The sequence below is a fragment of the Auxenochlorella protothecoides genome, assembly GCF_000733215.1.
Source record: "Auxenochlorella protothecoides strain 0710 unplaced genomic scaffold scaffold10, whole genome shotgun sequence".
In the NCBI taxonomy this organism is placed as follows: domain Eukaryota; kingdom Viridiplantae; phylum Chlorophyta; class Trebouxiophyceae; order Chlorellales; family Chlorellaceae; genus Auxenochlorella; species Auxenochlorella protothecoides.
The window spans coordinates 3175-16344 of NW_011934342.1; the positions used below are offsets into that span (position 1 = coordinate 3175).

At 63.2% G+C, this 13170-nt stretch overlaps 4 protein-coding genes across 4 annotated transcripts in view; 3 read left to right on the plus strand and 1 right to left on the minus strand.

The window, feature by feature from the left end:
- Positions 1-2870, plus strand: part of F751_0248 (Importin-7) — a gene marked incomplete at both ends in the record, with an annotated part of 5988 nt that extends 3118 nt beyond the window's left edge. Inside the window, 6 exons of the mRNA XM_011402257.1 lie at positions 38-186; positions 505-831; positions 1091-1165; positions 1388-1513; positions 1736-2358; positions 2585-2870. Coding sequence (XP_011400559.1) covers positions 38-186; positions 505-831; positions 1091-1165; positions 1388-1513; positions 1736-2358; positions 2585-2870 — 1586 coding nt within the window. The remainder of the gene's footprint in view (positions 1-37; positions 187-504; positions 832-1090; positions 1166-1387; positions 1514-1735; positions 2359-2584) is intronic.
- A 145-nt stretch (positions 2871-3015) lies between these two features.
- F751_0249 (putative protein S-acyltransferase 3) lies at positions 3016-6180 on the minus strand (the record flags this gene model as incomplete). The annotated part of the gene is made up of 8 exons (XM_011402258.1): positions 3016-3074; positions 3199-3268; positions 3399-3488; positions 4026-4411; positions 4597-4682; positions 5232-5358; positions 5666-5719; positions 6102-6180. The coding sequence occupies 8 exons, from the start codon at positions 6178-6180 to the stop codon at positions 3016-3018; spliced, it is 951 nt and encodes a 316-aa protein (XP_011400560.1).
- A 361-nt stretch (positions 6181-6541) lies between these two features.
- F751_0250 (Sodium-dependent phosphate transport protein 1, chloroplastic) lies at positions 6542-8831 on the plus strand (the record flags this gene model as incomplete). The annotated part of the gene is made up of 5 exons (XM_011402259.1): positions 6542-6649; positions 6807-7063; positions 7189-7675; positions 7949-8077; positions 8340-8831. 5 exons carry the CDS (start codon positions 6542-6544, stop codon positions 8829-8831), a joined length of 1473 nt encoding a protein of 490 aa, XP_011400561.1.
- Positions 8832-9739: 908 nt separating this feature from the next.
- F751_0251 (hypothetical protein) overlaps positions 9740-13170 on the plus strand; it is a gene marked incomplete at both ends in the record, with an annotated part of 4737 nt that continues 1306 nt past the window's right edge. The window contains 8 exons of the mRNA XM_011402260.1: positions 9740-9911; positions 10764-10882; positions 11065-11175; positions 11369-11512; positions 11683-11798; positions 11950-12127; positions 12323-12409; positions 12533-13009. Of these exons, the coding sequence (XP_011400562.1) occupies positions 9740-9911; positions 10764-10882; positions 11065-11175; positions 11369-11512; positions 11683-11798; positions 11950-12127; positions 12323-12409; positions 12533-13009 (1404 nt within the window). The remainder of the gene's footprint in view (positions 9912-10763; positions 10883-11064; positions 11176-11368; positions 11513-11682; positions 11799-11949; positions 12128-12322; positions 12410-12532; positions 13010-13170) is intronic.

Here is a 13170-nt window from a genome sequence, read left to right on the forward strand (position 1 = left end):
CCCCCCCCCCCCCCCTTAACCCAAACCGCACCCACAGGCAAGGGCCCGACCTTCACAGCGCTGCTGCACCGCTGCGTCAGGAGCATCGCGGACCCGGAGCTCCCCGTGCGCATCGACGCCTCGGTGGCGGTCCGCGCCTTCCTCGAGGCTGTGGAAATGGAGGACCTGCCCCTGTTCAAGGACCTGGTTCCCAGTCTCTAATAACTTCAATAACTTCTGTCCCAGGAGGTGCGCGGGTATCGAGAGGAGGAGAGGAAGGGGAGTGTGGGGAGGGGGGGGGGGGAGGGGGGGGGGTTAGAGGGGGAACGCTCAGAGGCGCTCGTTCCTGCGTGGAACCTAGACCAGATGGTAGTCCCCCAGGGTGATGCGGCCGCCACGGATGGTCTTTTCCGGAGCGTTCCCTCTTCCCTCGAATGGTTGCGCCCCACCTGCGCCTGACCCTCTGACCTTCCCTCTTCTGGCTTTCAATGCGAATTTCACCCCCCCCAACCACCACACCCACAGATCGACAACGAGGACCTGACCTTCTCGCTGGAGACGGTGGTGGAGCGGTTCAGCGACGAGATGGCGCCCTACGCGCTGGGCCTGACCACCCACCTCACCCAGCAGTTCTGGCGCATCGTGTCGGAGGAGGACGCCGCGGGGGCCGGGGAGGAGGAGGACGACGAGGGCGCACTGGCGGCCTACGGCGTGCTGCGCACGCTGTCCACCATCCTGGACTCGGTGTCCGGCGTGCCGGAGCTGTACCCGCAGCTGGAGGAGCTGGTGTTCCCCGTCCTGCACCGCTACACCTCCACCGACGGCCAGGACGTGTTTGAGGAGATCATGCAGGTGGGATGGTGGTTTGGGGTAGTGTACTTGTGGGGTTGGGGAAAATACATGGGAGACTGGTAGGGGGGTTGAGGGATGAGGGAGTAAGGGGCAGTGCATGCCACTTCTTACAAGAAGGGGGCGAATGGCGGGTCAATCGCAGTGCCTCGACCGCCCCTTGCCTGGAAACCTATGATGTTCGTCCCACAAGGCGGCCCCCACCTGGACTTGCTCCCCTGGCCCACCCCCCAACTGCCCCCATCCCCCCTTACCTCGCCAGATCATTACCTACCTCACCTTCTACGGCAAGGCCATCAGCCCGCGCATGTGGAGCCTGTACCCAAGAATGCTCGAGGTGAGGCGGGGGGGGGTAGGCGCTGAGGCAGTTGGGAGTTCACTGGGACGAAGTGATGCCGCAGCGGTCTGCTAGTCGAATGGGGGTAAGAGTATCGATGAGAATCGTCACTCACAAGTCCCCTGATGCCCGCCGGTCATGTCTGACGCTCCACCTCTACACACCCCAGACCGAACTGATTCCCCACCCCCAACCCCCCTCCAAACTCACCCCCCCGCCCAGTGCCTGAACGAATGGGCAATAGACTATTTTGAGGAGGTGCTGATGCCGCTGGACAACTACATCTCCCAGGACACCGAGACCTTCCTGAACACGCGTGACCCCGACCTGCTGGCCCTGACCAACCAGGTTAATGGCTTGGGTGGGGTCCTTTCCTGGTGGCGGGGATGCGCTGGGCAGCTCGGGTCACGGAAGCAGCCATGCCTCCTTTCCACACGTGCATACCCAGGACCTGCCATGATTCCTCATCAGAATGGCAACAAATTCAGGTCCCCTTTGTTCCCCTCTCTTATTCCCCCCCTTTCTTCCCCTTCTCACATCCCACCGTCCCCTCACCCACCCACGCATCAGACGCTGGAGAAGGTGCTGGCCGGGGATGGGTACCCCGTGGACCAGGTGGTCTGCGCCCCGCGGCTCATGGGCGTGGTGCTGCAGACGTGCCGCGGGCGGGTGGACACCTGCGTCGCGCCCTACCTGGGCCTGATCCTGCGTCGCCTGGCGCGTGGCGACGCTGACGAGGACCTGCACTCCGCGCTCCTGGTGGCCGCCGCCGATGCGCTGTACTACTCGCCGGCGCTCGCGCTGCGCGCGCTGGCGGCCCAGCCCGGCGCCCTGGCCGCACTGTTCGGCGCACTGGGCAAGGCGGTGGCGGCCACGCGCGCCGGCGGGCGCATGGCGGCCTTCCCCTCGCGCCGCGACAAGAAGCTGCTGGCTCTGGGCCTGACCGCGGTGCTGTCCACGCCCGAGGCCGACACGCCGCCGGAGATTGCGTCGGCCGTCGGGCAGCTGGCCGCCGCGGTGGTGCGCCTGCTGCTGGCCGTCAAGCGGCAGGAGGAGGAGGCGGCGGGAGGGGGGGGCGCGCGGGAGCGGGAGGGCGAGGACGCCGGCGCGGCGCGCGCCTCGGGCGACGAGGCCGACAGCGAGGGCGCCGACGGCGACGAGGCAAACACCGACAGCGACGACGACCGCGTCGGGTGAGGCTGTGCTCTGGTATCTTCTGTTGAGGGGGAAGGGGATCGGGAAGGAGAACCTGTCCAAGTGAGGGCAGGGACCCTCAGCGCGGGCCGTCCAGTTGCCCAGAGCGAGTCTGCAAGGCACCGACTTGCTGTGGCGCTCAGCTCACCAGGGCAGTCCCCAAACCAACCCCCTCTGATGGCCCGTCTTCGCTTCCTAAACCCTGGCCCCCTTCCAACTCTCCAGGCGGTATGGCGCGACGCGGGGCGACTCGGACGTGTCAGACTCCGAGGAGGATTGGTGGAGCGACGGGGAGGCGGAGGTGTCCAGCCCCGTGGACGCCGTGGACCCCTTCATCTACTTTGGGGAGGTGCTGGGCGCGCTGGGCACCAGCCAGCCGCAGCGCGTCGCGGCCATCCAGGCCACCATGGACGAGGGCACGCGCGCCGCGATCCAGGGCATGACGGCCTACGCGGCCCAGCTGCAGCAGGAGAAGCTAGAGGCTGCGGCTGCTGCGGCTGCAGCACATTGAGCCATGCGGCACCTTAACCCTCTCGTCATTGCTTCAACATGGTGCAACGAGTGTAAGTCAACCAGGTTACAGCAGCAAGAAACACGTAGGAGCGGGAAAGTGGAAAGGATGCAGAGCGGGGGCAAAAGGAAGGGTGGGAGTCTGGTCACTTGCCGCGGTACACGCTCTTCTCGGAGGGTAGGTACATGAAGAAGGAGAACACGCCTGGGAGAGAGCAAAGGAGGGGCGCAGGGGTCAATCACAGAGATTCTACGGATGCTCGTCAGTTTGGCAGCACCAGCACAGCTCCCCGTCCCCGCTACCGCAGCCCCAGGACACGTGGTCTTACCAGAGAAGATCATGATGAAGAAGATGAAGCCGATGATGAGAGGGTGTGTCTTCAGCTGCTTCCGGACGTTCTGTTTGTGGGACCAGAAGGAGCAAAGGGGGGAGGGTCGGGACAGGCCAGCATCGAGCGCTGCGGCGCAAGCTTCTGACCAGTCCAGGACGATGCATTTCCTCCCACTGCAGCGAGATCTCGTTTCGTACCTGCCAGAAGCCGAGGGGCTTCTTGCCACCGCGCAGGGAAGTGCGGATGAACTCCTGGCTCTTGGCGTTGGTCACGCGCTTAGAGGTCACCTGCGACGTCGATCGTGCGTGGGTATTCTACTGGAGGTTCCCATATGCAGGTGTGTAATCCAGCAGATGCCGGTGAAAGTATTACCCACTGAACGAGGCATACCATGGTGCCTTCGGTTAGCTCCGGAGGGGGTAGTACCGCGTGGAGGTCTACAGCTGGTTCGGCGAGAGGTCAGGCCCTTGAAATAACGTGGATTATCGTTAGATACTCCCGAGCGTGTTGCCTCGCCTTACGCGTCGCGGAGTGGTCAGGAGGGATCCGCTCCACGGCTGACCGTTTAGGTGGGCAAGGGTACCGCTGCGATGGTACTGGGAAAGTATTGCTGCTCCCCCCTCCTCTGCTCTCACCCCGGGCGTTCGCGGTGGCCTCACAGCACAAGCAGATTTCAAGCTGTCAGTTGGTCAATGGGGAGCGAGGAAAGACAAAGGGTGAGGTCGTTCTGCCACAGCGTGTCCACCGGTCTCCTACGGGCGCGCTGCCTCTGCCGCGCCACCCTCGTCCTGCTTGCCGAGGGGGGGAGCTGCGGCCTGCCACACACTCGTCCCCCCCGGAGACCCGGACCAGGCGGCAGAGAAGGTGGCCTCCCTCCTCTGCCTCGCCGGCGTTGCCTCGCCGCCCTGGCCCGGCGCCGCCATGGAGCCCCGAGGACTGCCCAATGTCCAAACGTGCCCGCCGTCCCCGTCAGGGAGCGGCGGGCTCGGGTGGCTCTGATGCCCGCCGCTGCCCTCCGCCCCATCCTCCGACCCGTTGACATGGCGGCCGCCACGCACGGTGAGCGCAAGGTCCCGCCGCTCGGCCACCGTCGCCTCGTCCTCGAAATCGCTCGGGTCGGAGGGCAGCGGGCCGAAGCGTGGCGGCACCGGGGTCCAGAACACCTCCTTGATGTTGCGCCAGGCCCCCACATTGTAGGGGTTGCTGGAGTCTGCAGGTGTTGGGGTCGGTGCCTTGATGTGCGGGAAGAAAGCTTCGGTAGTGGGCACGGCAAGGCAGGGCCTGCATGCATGCGGCAAGGGGACCTTGTCAGTCCTCCCGAGACCCCTTGGTCCTCCCCCGCAGTACCCAGCCACACCCGGGCACAACCAGGAGCAGGCAGTCCCCATCTCTCACTTGTTTCCCGGTGCCGGAAGTGCTCGTAGGTAGTCTGGTTTGTGACGACCAGGTAGGTGTGGAAGGTGGTCAGGCCGCCCACAAACCTTTGGATGTGTTCAAGGGGTAGGTAACGGACGCTCTTGGTCAGTGAGGCGGCCTCTTCATCTTCTGCCCACACCAAGCCGTGCGCATGCTCCGCGCGCCAACTCCCCCCCCAACCCCCTCCCACCCTCCCACCCACCCACCCACCCACCCACCAGGTGGCCAGGAAGGAGTAGGCGGCGGTGAAGAGCGCAGCCTTGGAGCGCGCGGCCCCGGTGCCCCAGGCCCAGCCCGCGTCCCGTGTGTTGGTGAGGAAGAGCGCCAGGCTGAGGCCCATCACCCAGAGGCAGAGGAGGGAGGTGGTGGCCACGAAGCAGAGGAAGTCGCGGTAGTTGCGCCGGCCAATGCAGGTGCCCACCCAGGGGCAGTGGTGGTCGAAGCGCGCGACGCAGTTGTCGCAGACCGCACAGTGGGAGCAGCGCGGCGGGCGGTAGTGCATGCAGGTGGCGCAAAACTTGGTGGCCACGCAGAAGCCGTTGACCTGGTACTCGCGCGTGGCGGGACGGGGCCCGCGCTCCTCGTCACCGGCGGCATCGGAGCGGGGGTAGTACCCCGGGTCGCGCGCCGCGGTGCGCACCATGAAGACGGCGGTGACGGCGACGAGCAGGGCGCTGACCGCCATCAGGGCCCAGCTGTAGCGCCGGGACAGGGGGGGGACCACTAAGCCCAGGAACACGCCTGTCTCGAGGGTGGGGGGGTGGGGGGTGGTGAGGAGTGAATTGCGGAGAAAGGGGCATGGTCAGGGGCTGAGAGTGGGCCGCAGCTGGCGGAGGGTACAGCCAGGAGGGGGGCGGAGAGATAGCGGGGAGGGGGCCTGCAAGGTGCGCCGATTTGCCGACAGGGGAGGGTCTCAACTGGTACCGGCCCGCCATACCACGCAAGAAGGACAAAGAGTCGAGTGAGCTGGCCTTGGGTGAGTGGATCGCTGCGGTCAAGCCACCGCAGCGCGTCCCCATTCTCCCACCCATACCAGCCCCCAACCCACCCGCTGCGCCATAGATGAGGATGAGGGAAGCCACCAAGGACTTCCAGTCCGGACCTGTCGAGAGAGGGGGTGAAGTGGAGGGAGCATGAGACCAGGGCAGTCCCCAACCAAACAGCCCCAAAGAGTCCTACCCTCTGTGCCCTGGCCCGGGGGCACCCACCAAGGATTACACGTCCCCCGAAGAGCACATAATGCGTCCCGGTGTCTACGCCGCGCTGTCGAGCCGGTGGGACGGGCGGTTGAGGGGCCGGCATGCGCTGAGACCCCAGCGGGGGCCTCGGCCCTGGACCTGTCGGCCAAGTGGTCGCTGCCTACCGGCCGCCTGCTGCCCGGGTGAACCCCTCACACAGATCAATACTCATGGGACGAACATCGAAGGGCACTTTTCTGCGCCTGGAATGGCCGTCAGGGGCCCAGGTCACACCCCGTAATGCACCTGGCGATTTCGCCTTCCTCGTGGCGCGCGTGCGGTGCGCCGAGACGATCTCGGCCCCCTCGGGGCGAAGATTGCTCATGGGCGGGTGGTGCGCACTTCCCCGCTCCGAGCTCCCTGCGCCCTCCAGAACCCCGCCGCCTGCACGTCCATCATGCTTGGATTGACGGGAGCACATGCCCCGTCTCGGACTGGCGGGCCGAGGGGTGTGCCGGCCAGGAGTCGCGTGGAGAGGGCCCCCATCGCGGGGAGGTGGCCATGCATGCGCCTGGGACATGCACCCACGTACCTGCGTGATGCGGACCCATCCTGCCCCCAAGTCCCGGAATTCGCGCCAATCGCGTGGCGCAGAAGGCGAAACCACCTGAAGGTGAGGGGTGCTCCCGCTTTGGTGTCAGGGTTTCCCCCCCCCCCCATGATGGGGTCGCGGCCCGGGATCCCCCATGCCACCCCCCACCGCCTCCCACGCCATGCAGACCCCGGCCTCCAGCAAGAGCCAGGACGATGGTGTCTACCCCTTGCCCCTGTCCGAGCCCCTCGCCTCCCTCAGGGTAGGCATCTGGGTGCTGGGAAGGGGGGTTAGACAGCTCAGCGAGGGCACCTCCTCCTGATGGGCTCCATTGCCCGCATGGACTGGCTCCCTCCCTCCCTACCCAGTTTTCAATCACAGCACGTCCACCCCCTTTCCCACTCACCCTGCCACCCCAGCAATCCCTGGACCTTGATGGGTCGCTGGAGGATCCCGGCACCCCCTCCGCCGCCACGGGGACGGTCAACCCCATCCATGCGGTGCTGACCCAGCCGGGTGCCTGGCGCCGGCGCTGGACCATCGTGTCCCTCTGCTTCGTGGCCTTCATGCTGTGCAACATGGACCGCGTGAACATGAGCATCGCCATCCTGCCCATGGCAGAGCAGTATGGCTGGTCCTCCATGACCACGGGCCTCGTCCAGTCCTCCTTCTTCTGGTCAGTGAATTGTTGGCTTTGTTCTCAGTTTTTTGGGGAGGGGAGGGGGGGGTGGGGTCTTCCAGCGTGCATCAGTAAAGCATCACAGGGTTCCCCCAATGCACTCCAAACCATCCTCGCGGCAGGGGCTACCTGCTGACCCAGGTGGCAGGCGGCGTGTGGGCTGACAAGTACGGCGGCAAGCTGGTGCTGGGCCTGGGGGTGCTGTGGTGGAGCTTGGCCACGGCGCTGACCCCCGTGGCAGCGCACATGGGCCTGCCGGCCCTCCTCCTGGCCCGCGCCTGCATGGGTGTGGGGGAGGGCGTGGCCATGCCCGCCATGAACACCCTGCTCTCGCGCTGGGTTCCCGTGGCGGAGCGCTCGCGCTCACTGGCCCTGGTCTATTCCGGTATGTACACCGGGTCGGTGCTGGGGCTCGCCGCCACGCCCCACCTCATCCACACCGTGGGCTGGCCCACCGTGTTCTACGCCTTTGGCCTGCTGGGTGTGGTGTGGGCGGTGGTCTGGAGGGCGCGCGCCGCCTCATCCCCGGGCCAGGACCCCTTCATCTCCGACGCCGAGCGCGAGTTCATCTCGGGCGGCGTCGCCGAGCAGGCGAGCGGGCGGGAGGATGTTAGTCTTGTTGGTTTTTTTTTGTGTGTGTGTGTGGGGGGGAGAGTGACGGGCGCCAGCATACCAGAGGGGAGAGGTAAGGCCGGATGTATGTGGCAGCGCGTGTGCATGCGCACTGCGGGACCAGGAATGGGACTCGTGTGCGTGTTTGTCATTGCAGGCATGCAAACGGGAGGGGCACGGGAGGTGGTCGCACCCTTCAACAACCTCCCTCATACACACACATATGGCCTGACCGTCCCCTCAATCGCCCCACCTCCATACCGAATGCAGAGGGTGGCTGGCATCCCCTGGCGGCGCCTGCTCAGCGAGCGCAGCGTCTGGGCGCTCATCGTTTGCCACTTCTGCCACAACTGGGGTACATTCATCCTGCTCACCTGGATGCCCAGCTACTACAACCAGGTTGGTGTGTGTGTGTGTTGGGGGGGAGGGGGGGGTGAGACGAAGAGGAAAGGGATGGGGAGAATGGGGTTCTTCATGGGCGCTGTCCCCTCAGGATGCACGCAATGCAGCCACATTGCTTCAGCGAGTAGTTATAGATCAAGACGCATGCCTGTTGTGCCGGCAGAACATCTGCGTCGACCCCCGCCCTCTCTTCCCCCTCCATCACTGCTCACATGACGTTCCGCTCTCCCATCCCGACCCGTTCTGCCCTCCTCCCCAGGTGCTGGGCCTTGATCTGCGTGCCTCGGGCTTCTTCTCCGTCCTGCCCTGGATCACCATGGCCATCTCGGCCAACATCGGCGGCTGGCTGGCCGACACGCTAATCGCGCGGGGGGTGTCGGTCACCACGGTGCGCAAGGTCATGCAGACCATCGGCTTCCTGGGCCCCGCTTTCTTCCTGACCCAGCTGGGCCGCGTGCACACCGTGCGCGGCGCCGTGGCCTGCATGATGGCCAGCCAGGGCCTGGACGCCTTCTCGCAGTCAGGGCTGTACAGCAACCACGCCGACATCGGGCCGCGCTACGCCGGCGTGCTGCTGGGCCTGAGCAACACGGCGGGGGTGCTGGCGGGGGTGCTGGGCACCGCCGCCACGGGGGCCATCCTGCAGAGCACGGGCAGCTGGGACCAGGTGTGGGGTGTGGCGGTGGGCCTGTACCTCATCGGCACCGTGGTCTGGAACCTGGCCTCCACGGGGGAGCGCGTGTTCGACTGAGGCTTCCCACTGGCGCCGCATGACATTCATACCCTGCCACTCTGGCTGCCTGTGTAATCCTCGATGTGCATGCCTGGGCGGGCGTGCCCCTCCCATGCTGGTCCTAACCAGCCCTGCTGGCACGCACAACATCAACCTGGCATTCCTATTCTTTGAGCTGTGCTTCCTTGAGTGCTGCTTTTACAGACATGGTTCTCTCTCAAGGGTGACACAAGGCAGACGAGCGCCCTGGAAGGGGGGGGGGTGGAATCCTCCAACCAGCCATCCGGCCAGGGTGACAGGTACATAGGATTTCTTGCTGACGCACTATCATTTCCATCGTGGCCGCAGGAGCACAAACAACTTACACCTGATCATTCGAAAGCCCCTGCAATGTTGCTCCAAGTTGCTGGTGGTCACACGCCCGCCACATAGTCACAGAGTCTGACTCGTGAACGGTGCTTGGACAAGGGGTCCGACTGATGACGCCCGCGAGCCCTGCCCTGGGCGTTGGATTACAAAAGCAAGGAGTATAATGCATCCGGCAAGACACTAGGTAAACAACCCTGCCCTGCTCGTTGCCCCTCGTGGGCCATGCCAATGCTGGGCGCCGGGCCGAAGCCGGCCGGGAATCTCTTGGCCGGTGGTTTTCTGTCTGAGCATGATAATCTGGATCCAAGATCTAAACAGCATAGGTCGACGCCGTGCTAGTCGCTTTGTAATGTCAATTAAAATGCTTACTGCTTGACTGAAGTGCAAGAGCTCTACTGAGGAGAGCATCGAACCTGGAAGTGGCAGGAGGACGGACCGTGGCCTTGCCTCTCGCTCGGGCCTTGGTGGTTTTTGTCGGAGTGGAAAGCTATTTCTGAGAGTCTTCAAGGCGTAGGACGGCAGCTGTGAGCATCCGCCTCGCCAGGCTTGCGGGGCGGATGATGGCCTCCCTAATGGGCGGGCGGCTCGGAGCTCGGCGCATGCCCGGGCCTCAGGCCCGGGTCCTCTTCTGCATCGCGGTGGCCGTTGTCGTCATGTACACGGCGAGCTCCAGGTTCAACTTGGCCAGGGCCGGAATCAACGTGCCCAGCGTGCCGACGCCTCTACGCGGTGAGGGGTGGGAGGGGCTGCTGGAACTGGCGCTTGCGCAGCTGGGGTGGCTCGGCTGGTCCGAAGGCCTCCCCATGCAGGTCATTTGCGCCGGGTCTTGCACGAAAGACTCCTCCATTTATATATTTATGATCACAGTGCTCAACATCTCGCCCAGGATCTTCAGAGGACCCTGTACTAATACTCAATAGTACTTTTGCACCTAGCCATGACCATACCAAAGGTGGCACCCAAGCTGCGGGGCATGCAGGGCGCGACACATCGCCCAGTGCTTCAGGCCTTGCCGGCAGAACATTCAATCACTCGTTAAATCCTACACATGAACTCACAAAGTGAGTGGGCGTGGGATGCTTGCTTCTGGAGTTTTGTGTTTCCAGGATCTCCATTGCTTAGAGTACACTCACAAGTGCGAACAATCATGCCTCACTCCATTCCCAATCACCCAGGGAGCTACTTGCCTCGGTGGCGGTTGATAAGCACGTCATACTCACACTTGCAAACTGGAACAGGATGTGCGTGGTGGAGGATATGGGCGAGTTTCATTTGCGGCCTGCCTCATCATGCATGCATTTGGGGCTGGGACTGCTGCCCCGCTGAAGCTCCGAGTGGGATGTGCTCACTATTGTATACCTATCAAAATTTTCACATTTGCTCTTGCAGCGACTTCATCGAGAACTGGGTGCACTACATGCAAGCAACAGGCTGCAAGGCATACCTCGTCGGTGAGAATGAGCGGAATTGGCGCTGTGTGTGTCGCTTTCTTGCGTGATAGTACTATGGTGCTGGCCAACTTGTAATCCTGGGCATTGACAGCAATCTCACAAGACTTCTCTGTGCACTTGTTACCCGCAGGTGCATCTGATAATAAGACGCTGGACTGGTTGGTGGAGCGTGAGATTCCTGCCTTCTATGTCGATGCTGGGTCGCAGTCCACGGAGATGTGGTGGGGATCCAAGGCTTTTCTTGGACTGGTGAGAACGTTTGGGAGATCTTTGTGATCGAGTCCCTTGCTACCTTGTGCAGGCAATGCTTGCAAGGTGCATGCAGTCGACATGCGCCAAGAATAACACGAGCCCAAGTGGATGCTGGTGATGGTGATTCATGCTGCATTGCATGTGCTCATTTCCCTGATATACCCTCACCCCCACCGTAGATGACGGCGCGCATTGCTGTGGACCTGAAGATTCTGCAGTTTGGCTACAGCGTCCTCTCCACGGATGCTGATGTGGTGTGGATGAGGGACCCTCTTCCCTTCATGCTCAAGGTGAAGATCATGGACGGCGGCTTGGATTCTCGCTGGGGGAATGACTAATGCAGCTCAGGGGGCCTGAACCAGGGGCAGTGCAGGTCGTCTGAAGCATGCTGAACATCTGTCGAAGATCAGGGGCCCCCAGCGTGCTGCGTCTGGCTGTTCCGTTGCCAACCCCACCCCCTTCCCCTATACCATGCCCCCACAGTATCCGGAGGCCGACATACTGATGAGCAACGACCAGCTCATCACCACCGCGGAAGGGGAGGAGTTGGAGCACTGGCCGGCCTCTGGGTGGTCTGCAAACGCCGGCTTCAAGCTGTTCAGACCCAGGGCGGCGCAGTTTGTCAAGGTGGGCTATGGTACTGCTTTTCAGGATGCCCGCTGCTTTTCAGGCACCACGAGTCCGCAGCCTTGGGTCTGAGGGAGGGAGGGGGGGTTAGTGTCATCATTGTCTGGCCCACCTGTCTGTCCAGCGGTTACTATGTGCTGAGACTACTCCTTCTCACCCACACCTCTCAGACATGGATTGCCGAGATGGCGCACCTGAAGAAGGGGGAGCATGATCAGGTGCTCTTTGACCGCCTCATCTTTAGCAACGCAGAGGTCATCCCTAGCAGATCAGATCATCTGTTCAGGTGATGCGAATTTGTGCTTCATGGGAGAGGCGAGCTTGGGCATCAGACCTCCGTGCATTTTGGGTGCATCCTTGACAACCAGCATCAGCACGCCCTGCATCTCCTGTGATTGAGCTTTCTCTCCTTCTTCCTTGACGTTTTCACCACGCAGGGGCTTTGACAGGAAGCTGATCATCGGCTCCCTGCCCGTCTCCCTCTTCTGCTCGGGCCAGACCTACAAGGAGCGCATGCCTCAAAACATGGGCCTGAAACCCTACGCTGTGCATGCTACCTTCCAGGCCTGCACCCAGGCAAAGATCAATCGCCTGCGGGAGTATGATCTCTGGAAGGTGGGCGGGAGCGGATGCTTTGGGAGGGCGATGGAGAAGTGATTGCATTGGTGAAGGTCATGAGATGGCATGTCATACACGAGTTTCTTTCTTCTGATGAGCACGTATGTATGGACGGCTGTGGAGCCTACCCGCTTGCCTCTGGTTGTTGTGTCGATGACAAACCACCCCTCCCCGCCCTCACAACTGGTCCAGGATCCCGACGCGCACTTCTCGCACCCGGTGGGGTTCATCAGCTACGATCGCGACATCCCCCAGTCTCTGCTGGACGCCGCCGCAAAGGTGAGGGGGATTCGATCCCGTCCCTTGTTGCATATGTTTGTTCATCGGCAATGTGCTTGTCAATAGGCCAGCCTCCTCATGCCGCTATCACCTGATCCAACCTTTCGAACTCCCCATTCCTAGGGGGGCCGGCGCAAGGACATCGCTTCCACGCTGCCCCACTTCGACCTGGTCAACCACCAGCTGTCCCAGCTGCGGACGCAATTGATCCTGACGGAGGAGCTGGGGGGCGCGGCCGCCATCCTGCCCTCCATGGTGGCAGGGATGGACTCTTCATACAAGGCGCACAATGGGACTGTGCCGGGGTCACGGCTGCGCCTGCCCTACCCCGCCCCCTCCGACCAGATCATCGATATGCGGGAGATGGAGGAGCGAATGCCTGGCCGCTGGCGGGAGGGCTCTTTTCTGCTCAAACCCCGCGCCACGTCGGTCAATGCCTCGGTGCTGGTGCTGACCGTTTGCGAGGCCGGGGCAGATGTCACTGAATGTGCTGCCGGTGACGCCAAGGCGGTGCCGGAGCACGATCAGATCAGGATATTACCAGATCGGTCCCTGGCGCAGCTGCGGACGGCGCTCTCTGGGGTGTTCAGCAAGTACAAGGTGGGTTTAGCAGACCAAGCATGTCTTTGCGTCCTTTCAGTCCCCATGCTTTGAGACGAGGCACCCCTCACCAATCAACTGCCATTCCACCAGCATCTCTCCTACGGGACCCCCCCCCCCCCCCCCCCCCAAACCCCCCCCCCCCCCAACCCCAAGCCGGA